Below are 9,319 nucleotides of genomic sequence, written 5' to 3' on the forward strand. Positions count from 1 at the left end.
AAAGAAACAGGCCTATAATAATTAGCATTACATAAGTTTATCTACTTATGATTATATACAAGTTATATTTTTTAGATATCTATATATACGATCATTGTATAATACAACCACAAAAAACAATCATCGGAAAACAATAATTTGGAAAAATATAATGTTTTCTTCTCTCGTAAAATTATGTACATACAATATATGACATATTTTGATATTTAATATATTTTTATTATATATGTATATACATGTATATTTGCAATATGCTGAAAACTGAAGACGATTACTTGTAAGGAATGTGTTTCTATAAATGTGGTTTCTTATCGGCTGTTATCATAACAAGCGTCATCGTGTTGCGTTGTCTATTATTTTACTTTTATTACGCAAATGCTTCAAGTCGAATTGCTTCGACTAACGTGCGGAAAATGAAGATTTTCCCTTCTCTGTTACTTCCCATTATTTTTTAAGTCACACAATTTTTAGGAGCAGGTAGTATCTATGTTTCACGAAATTCGTTTATCACGAAGTAGATTGCATTTTAATGGGTCTTTCGTTTCGATAGAAAACCTCCACATTTAAAATTAATGGCACACTCTCTCTTTCTCTCTCTCTTAGATATAGTATTATAACATAGCGAACATACTAAACCACTTAATGTTGTTGTGGGCCACGTAGGCATCCTATTCCTACATTACCGTTTATCGACGAAGTGGTATTAACCATTACTGTTTTATCCCTATAAATTTATAAAATATTCTCTTATCGAACATATTTTACTATTTATCATAAAGTTCATTCTTTTTCATTTACTGCAAAGTGCATTTCTGATAATAAATTTCAAAATTTCGAGAAAAGAAACTCAAAAACGGTATATATCGTGTACTACTATACGTCCGTCTCTTCTGACAGGTTCTGAAAACTATGATATTATATAAAATAAAGCGCACTGTCATGCGCGCGCGCGCCTATAAAACGCTCGATTGACGTCAGTCACAAAGATATTTTTAGCTTATAGCAACTGTTTAGAGAGAAAAAAAAGAAAAGAAAACAATACTTTTCTTCTCGAATTACGATTGTACGTGCTGTAACCCCCTCCCCGTGATTATTCGCACGTTTTCGTCGCCCCGAGCGATATTCCGCCACGCCCGCGCATTTCCTTTCTTTCCTTCTCATTACTACCTACCACTATCGATATTCCGGCTGCCTGAGTGTGATAAGAGGGGTTGGTGATGATATTTACGATAAGGCAGTTCTTCGGGGTTACGTGGGCGCTGTAGAGTGGTGGGCGTTGTGCACCAGGGTTGGTTTATTTTAAACTCATGTCATCACGCATTATTCGGTACACCATGAGTCAATATCGTCCTCCGCCTTGATCGCTCTTTACGCTTGCTTAGTTAAGATATCCGTGAGATGAGGTGAAGTATATCGAAGGAAAAAAGAGAGATGGGGAATATAAAATGGCAGGGATCGCGCAGGGGTTGGGTTGGGTGATTCATTCGGTATTATCAATACATTTATTTTTGATGTTATCAACTGTTTCTCGTTTTGTAAAGTTTTTAGAACACAATCTAAATTTCTGTTATCTATATAACAATTATTGTAATTGTAGGAACATTTATGCGTTTATAATTGCGGACAATTATTCTGAAATAGCTGTTAGTTTTCGATAATAGTTCATCGCAATTGTCTGCTCGGTAATATAGAGCCACGTCATGAAAAAGTTTATTGCACAAAAGTCAGAAATAATATAGAACGCTGTTTGCCATCCAGATTAAATTAGTAATAATATTTAAACATTGCGTATATTGCAATAAATAGAAATTATTCATACATGAACGGTTTGCAATTTTAGTTTTTACATCATGGAATGTATAATTGGCCGCGGTGTTAGTTACATCAATACGTACTAACGTCAATTACGTTTTCATTTGCGAACCGAATGAAATCGATGATAATAATGATAATAATGTTGCTTGTTCCGCATGATATACTGCGAATCTAATTAAAGATGTAGATGAAATTAGTTGACGAAATTCAGACAGCATGTCGATGCAGGTAAACTCGTCGTTGAAATCGCTATCGATTTGTACGAGCCGTCTCTTCGGCGGATCCGATATGTGTGTTTGTGCATGTGGGAAGCACTCTTACCGGAAGTGAGGAGCATTGGACATTAATCGGCGCGCACGTTTCATTAACAAGATACACGTGTCGGTCAAGGGCCTCGACGCGGGAGACGCCCCTGTCATTTCGGGTCATGATTCATTGACGTCCTCGTGTTCCCAGCGGAACTGAAACGCTAATCGCACGGCATTATGCATACGCGCCAATTTACCTTCGTTTGCATTAAACGAGAGCGGCGCGTCTTCTCGGGAGGTTCTCTCTGTCTCTTTCCTCGTATTACTATGCATGCATACTTGGCGTGAAAAGTTGCCACGTAGAAAAATCTACTTGGAGTCCTGGGAGATGCAAGACGTTATTAAAAATGATAATGTGAGAATCGGCGGATAATTTACATTTACTTGTTTTTTCATTCCATTCGCATTTCTCAGTAAAACACGAACGTTAAAAGAATTCTTGAGTTCTTGGGTTTTCGAACGTTACTTTGCATTTTTCTTAAAGTATACGGATTGTCCTAGAATGCATTTTCCTCGAATATATACGAGCTGTTCTATAGAACGCATTTTCTTTCAACCGTAAATCTTCTCGTGAATTCAGAATTTATTTTTTTCTATAGTATAATGTTTTACTGACAAAATATTGAATTGTGAGAATTTGTTTAACAATAATGATTAAAATAATTTATTGAATTGAACTTCAGGGAGAATCAATGAATAAAAAATAAATTATTTCTATATGTAATCAATTTAAAACCATCGTTGTAAGTCATGCGCAATTTTTGAGAATGCATAGAACTTCAAGGAATTTGATAAATTACTTAGTATTGAATGGAAACGTATCTCCTTTCCTCTATTAGAGAAAGGGAGGGAAAGAGAAAGCAATTAATGCATTTTTAGTAACAATAAAAGCAACACGAGAAAACATTAATCTCCCGTTTCATCCGAAATCTTTGTCTTTGCAGGGAGGAAGTGCAGGAGCACACGGTGAGATGGAATGCGAAATTCGAGTTTTTATGCAAAATGAGCGCCAACGCGTCCACGGGCGTACTCGATCCATGCATTTTAAGGATATCTGTGAGAAAGGTGAGAACAAACTTACTTTCTGTTTGAAGTGTGAACATCGCCGGGCTGGGAAACGAAACGAAAGGAAGACAGAAATTTTTCTCAACTTCTGTTTTCACAAACGTTTTACTCTTCATTCACATTCTCACGCCCGCGAAATACCACAGAGCAAGAATTGACTATAATATAAGACTATATATAAGAAACATGTCTGTTTGATTTATTATTTTATTTTATTTTTGTAAAATTAACAAAATGAAATAATTAATAATTATTAAATGGTCAACGATAGATAAAAGTTGCATGTTTAATTGTAAATATTTGTTAACTTTGTTTAAAAAATATTCGAGTAGTTTTATTATTTACAATTGGTTAATTAGTTCGAATAATTGCCAATATATGAATCTCCCTATTTTGGAAAGATCCGAAATATTCATTATATATCGGAGTTGTTTACTTTTTTACTGCAAAACTAATTTTTATTGCGTTCTTAAAAATATGTACCTATTGTAAACGTAATTAGATAAGTAGACAATTTTAAAAACATATCCTTATAAAGCTCTTTTATGCGACAGGAATTGAAAGGAGGCAGGTCCTTCCAAAAATTGGGCTTCACCGATCTAAACTTGGCCGAATTCGCAGGAGCTGGCTTCTGCCGAAGAAGATGCCTTTTGGAGGGTTACGATGCGCGACATCGTCAAGATAATTCTATGTTACGCGTAGCCATAAAAATGAATATGCTCTCCGGTGATATCCTATTTAAAGTGTAAGATATATTGTCCGTTTGTCTGAAATAGTTTATAAATTGTTGAATGTGTTCATGTAAAAATTTATAATCTAAATTCTTGGATTTGTTATGTTATAGTATATGTAATCTTTAGTACGAATAGTTTTTAATATAATGAGTTAATAGAATAAATTTAAATTCAATTAATTTAAATCTAAACTCACCAACTTTTAAATGGAGCCTTAATAAAAAAAATTCTGTAAAGCGTATTTTCTATTTCTGCTATTTTTTGTTCTATACCGCGCGAAAATGTGTATAGACTTGAAAAAAAAGCAGAAATATAAAATAAAGTAACCAGATCCTACATGGTCTATCTAAGCTTTATAATTTGTCCAAAATTAAAATTTTGGTCAGATTCAAAAGAGAAAATATTTTTGAACATTAAAAAAATTTAAGACACAAACAGTGAATAGGGCACGTGGGATATTAGGCTATATAGGATTCGGTTATCTTATGCTATAAAGAATTTCTTTTCTAATTATAAAAAAGGCTCCATTTAATTTAGATTATATTTAAGTTCATTTCTACTGTGCAACAACTGTGTCTGCATTTGACCGGAAGGACATAAATATCCTTTTGATTAACGAATTAATCAATTATTGACTTAGCCCTTCCCCATCGTCGAAACAAACGCAGTTGGCGGTGCCCGGGGTGCAAGGTGTACCTGGTGTTACCGGTGACGAAGTGACGGCATCCGAGAGATGTTCTAATCGAGAGGATTATGTATCTACCGGTTCCCTGGCAGGAAGTATAGCAAGTGCCAGCAGTGGTTTTGGCAGTCTTCCTAAGAAAAGGCCTGCACTTTTCACTTCCGGTATATAATTATAATTATTATTAATATAGTAATTTTCCCGTTTTCTATGTCGTCTATGAAACGTAAAGTATTTGTAATTCATGTATTGTAATTGTAAACAGTTTTCATATTTAATAATAATTTTAAAAAACGCACGTATGTAGCTACGTACAAAGCATCAAGGATAAGATAGGCTTAAAATTACAAAATATAATCATGGAATATATTCTAGAAGGGAGCATAGGAAAATTATTTTAATGAGTCATTTGTAATTAGAACTTCTCAGTGGAACAGAAACGTACGATCCGATGACTCTAAGCGAAATCGTACCTTCGGCGGTTCCTGTGGAGGCTCTAGTAGAGGCACACACGGAATCTGGACACTCACGCAACAGCAGCAATACGAGTCAACTTAGTAAAGGGTCCGGCTACGGTTCCTTAAATTCGCACAGTCAGCATAGCAGGCAGAGCAGTAGTGGTGACAGCGGTCACATTAGGTAAGACTTACCATGCGTTTCGACGACTCTGACGTGTTTACTTTGAACAACTTTTGAAATCTTCAGATGTTATCTGATGTTGTAATACAAAACAAAACAATACTCAGGAAGGTTTATATCTCGAGAAACATTTTCAAGTTGTGTATAATCAACGTGATTATATCAATGATGACGTCTAGAGTTTTCATTCCCTATTGACAAAGACGATTTAAATTTTTCATATTGCATTATTTTCTACATTTAATTATATTTAATTGAAATAGGAAACTATACAGATTTTTATTGATATGACATTCTGAAAAAAATTATCTATTTCATCGCACTTTTCCTTTTAATCTACTTGCGAATTGCCTAATTTTACTACTTCTGTAATAACAGCAACGAGCATGAATTGAAAATCGATAAAGTTTAAAAAATTGCACGAAAAATTTTTATAGCAAAAACTGTAAATGATCAATAATGCGTGAATGATAAATAAATGACCAAATATATTTCATTCATAATTTTACTACAACAAACTGACGATTTCTTTTTTATAATGCAAAATATTTGGCTTTATTAATAAGATATTTCAGTTACAGTTATCATACTGTATTTTGCTTTAAATACTATTCGCCTTTATCTTGACTCTAGAAAGATATTCTATTTTTGACCTTTAATGATATCAACCTTCTATACATTAATCGATAAAATTTGCTTGTTGAGAAAACTCATGCATTGTGAAAAATGTTTAATTGAATTAATTCGAATTCTGATTAAAAATGGACAAATAAAAATTTTCTGATTTTAAATCTACTAGAATTCTAATTAAGATATATAATCGGAATTTAGATTAATATAATCAGAATTTTCTGTTTATTTTTAACCAGATATTTTTCATAATGTTCCAAATAGCCAACTATTTTTAAATTAATGCGATGATAAATCAAAATTATATGTGGTGATATCAACGGACAAATGTTTAACAAAAAAGCGAATCAATAACGCGAGAAAATCTTCTGTTTTTGCTCCAGCCTCAAGCAATCTCTTCATTCTCAATTTCTCGACCATAATGAGACTCTGGACTCTCTATCTTTTTTTTACTTTACGTATGTCTTTCTTTCTTTTTTTATCTTTATATGAGTTTATGATTTTTGCATGCTTGTACATTTGTGTTGTGATCTTTATAGGTCACCTTCCTGGCCGGTATGGGCACCACGAATCCTTAATTCCCCCCAAAACTTATCCACACAACCGATTGCCTATCGACCTGATACCTGTATCGAACCCCTGCCATTGCATCCATCTTCTCTGTCGCATATAGCCTCCAGAGCTCGGTTCTGGTCGGCATCGAGCCCTCTCTCCTCTCGTAGTGGTCCAATTGATGTGGAAGATCCGATGAAAGTAGACATTATTGCGAAGAACGTTTATTCGGTCGGAAAGCAACCGCTTTACGAAATCGGGAACGGTTTCTTAAATGACAACGATTCACACGAATGTCGCAATGACGCGAACGCAAATACCCGGATGGCACCCGGGATCTTTAGGGTACCAGACGTACCGCGACATTCGCGCAAGAATTACGAGAGGAACAGCTTTGAGGCGCGTAACGAACGTAACGTGATAATGAGCTCGATCGCCAAGGAGAGTAATGGGCAACAGAGTAACGTCTTCCCAATCGTAAAGTCGAGAATTAATACTGCGGGTTGGCGCAGCATGTCGAAGACCTGCGATTGCATTGAAAAGGGCAAAACAAGCCCGGTGTTGCGACTGGTCGATCAAGCCAGAGCTGTGTCCTCTCCTGATCCTCTCCATAGGCCTGACAATCAAAGAGCCCCACTACGTCCCACGGCGACAGCTCAAACCCTCAGGTAGGTTTTATTCATCAGCGAGTTTTTAGTTGCGCGATTCTTTTACGGGAGACGATCTCGGAAGAGTCTCATTTCCTCTATCCTCCGATTTCCTTGGCATTTTTGTCTTGTGTGTTTCCAGTTTTCAAATCATCAAAACAATTCTACATATCGCAATATTTGGCTTTATCTTGAATGATTAATATCCTTCTACCACAAAAACGCATATTAGGAAGAGATATCCTGAAAGGAGATATTTTCATGTATATTTATAACAATGCGTTTGTGTTTTATTGTTATTATTTGTGATTATTAGCCAATGGTGTATGTTGCATTTTACTCTTGCATTAAATGGTCTTTATTCGAAGGTGAGGTCATCTCACTTACCAATCATTAACGACGACTGTATGTCCGGCATTCCAGAGTAATTGATAATTCCGTCCTAACGAACCAACAGATGTTCGAAGAAGCAATTCTCCCAGCGTTTCTTTTCCTTGTATAACACATCATGTTTTCTGTATTCAGAGAAAGTTAAAAATATATTTTAATCAAGTTATATTCACCAATCTTGCTTTATATTAATTATTTAATTTATTTTTACATATTTATGTTTTCGATATCTTTTATTTTGCAATTTTTATTTAATTTTGTTTGGAGAGAGAGTAGAGCGATGCTTGAGACAAAATAAATAATAACCCAATGAAAAAGTCTGCGTTTAAACCTCATTGATGCGTAATCGATTCGCTTAAATTTAATTTTATAAGAAATTAACGGTATATTATAAATGATCGATCATACATATAACATAAGAATGTAACAGATATATATTAAATTGCATAGGCATGTATTTTTCATTTTATAAAAAATTGATGAATTTTTGAACAAATTTAATATTACGCTGCTGCTTAATTATCTCCCTATATCTTACTTTTATCATATGAGTGCAATGACTTGTGTTTCATTAACCATGCTCGACCATTATCATTTCTGTGTGCCTTTGATGTGAGCTAATTAAATATATGCTACGTATTAAATGGCAGTTCCAAGTAAGAAAACTTATCTAATGTAGCAGTAAAAGGAATTGTATGTTTAATATATGTATATAATATTAAAAAGAATATGTGTTTCGTTAAAAATTCACCGTTATTCTCATAGATTCAATACAATCTATTCTCATATGTGTTTCTATAATTTTTTTTTACAAAATCAAGATTATGATTAACGTTTATTATCACATTTCAAGATTATATTAAAGCTTAATTAAACAATTCCTCAACTATCATAATAAAATTAAATCCAACCATAATGTATATAAATATTTTGCAAAATATTAAAAGAAATGATAGAAGAAAATTTTGGGAGTTATTAATTAAAAAAGTAATAACAGAAATGTTTGAAATTTTGATTTCTTCAATCCCCATCTTGTATAGTCGTTTTCTTAATGTTCTATAAATTAATAAAATAAATAACAAAAAATTGAGAATGTATCTCAACAAATAAACACAAGTACAAAGTAATGCATTATTAGGATCAGAAGTATATATCGCTATTATTAATCTCAATCTAATTACTCTAGTTAAAAGCTGATTATCTCTATACAAATAAAGAAATGCGAATCGGGGTGTATAGTGTATGTATGCCGTAGCTATGCTTCCAGTTTGGATGGCTTTGTGAATCCTTGCAGGGGTATTGGCGGAGGTCACCGGAAGTTGCTGGACGGGGCGGGGGGCAAGCTGGCTACGGTCGCCACCAGTCCAGCGGACTCTGAAGAGTCCTCGTTAGGGGTACCGGAAGTCGCGCCACCGATCTCGCAGCATCGAAACAGCATTACCCCACCGTCAGTCCATGCTTTCGTCTTACGTATACCTTTCCTTTATGCATACATCTTTGTTTTCCACTATTGCAAAAACAGCAGCTTTTAGCTTCTATGTGAAGAATACTTAACACTGTATCAGCATACTTCAATCCTATGCAGGCAATGATTAGCTTGATGCATAACAATTATATTTTGCAAAATAGCAAAATATAATTTTTGCTATTTTTTCTGCAAAGAGCTTTTAATTATAATAAATTCATGTAATTTATTATTAACTTTCTCACGATTAACATTTAAGCTGTAATAATAGACTGTATAATAAACTAAAACTAAGTTATAATATTACCAAATCAATATTTGTTTAATTTGGTGATAAAGTAATAAACGAATGTTAATTTAATGATGTGTGTGTGTGTGTGTGTGTGTGTGTG

The 9,319-nt window shown here is 34.0% G+C and overlaps 1 protein-coding gene across 1 annotated transcript in view; it reads left to right on the forward strand.

Moving 5' to 3' along the window:
* LOC108782099 (protein FAM102B) overlaps nucleotides 1-9,319 on the forward strand; it is a 64,475-nt gene that overhangs the window by 51,472 nt on the left and 3,684 nt on the right. Inside the window, exons 2-7 of the mRNA XM_018550268.1 lie at nucleotides 3,068-3,188; nucleotides 3,743-3,933; nucleotides 4,563-4,768; nucleotides 5,024-5,243; nucleotides 6,413-7,093; nucleotides 8,757-8,909. Coding sequence (XP_018405770.1) covers nucleotides 3,068-3,188; nucleotides 3,743-3,933; nucleotides 4,563-4,768; nucleotides 5,024-5,243; nucleotides 6,413-7,093; nucleotides 8,757-8,909 — 1,572 coding nt within the window. The remainder of the gene's footprint in view (nucleotides 1-3,067; nucleotides 3,189-3,742; nucleotides 3,934-4,562; nucleotides 4,769-5,023; nucleotides 5,244-6,412; nucleotides 7,094-8,756; nucleotides 8,910-9,319) is intronic.

This window comes from Cyphomyrmex costatus, unplaced genomic scaffold (genome assembly GCF_001594065.2).
Source record: "Cyphomyrmex costatus isolate MS0001 unplaced genomic scaffold, Ccosl1.0 scaffold123, whole genome shotgun sequence".
Lineage (NCBI taxonomy): Eukaryota > Metazoa > Arthropoda > Insecta > Hymenoptera > Formicidae > Cyphomyrmex > Cyphomyrmex costatus.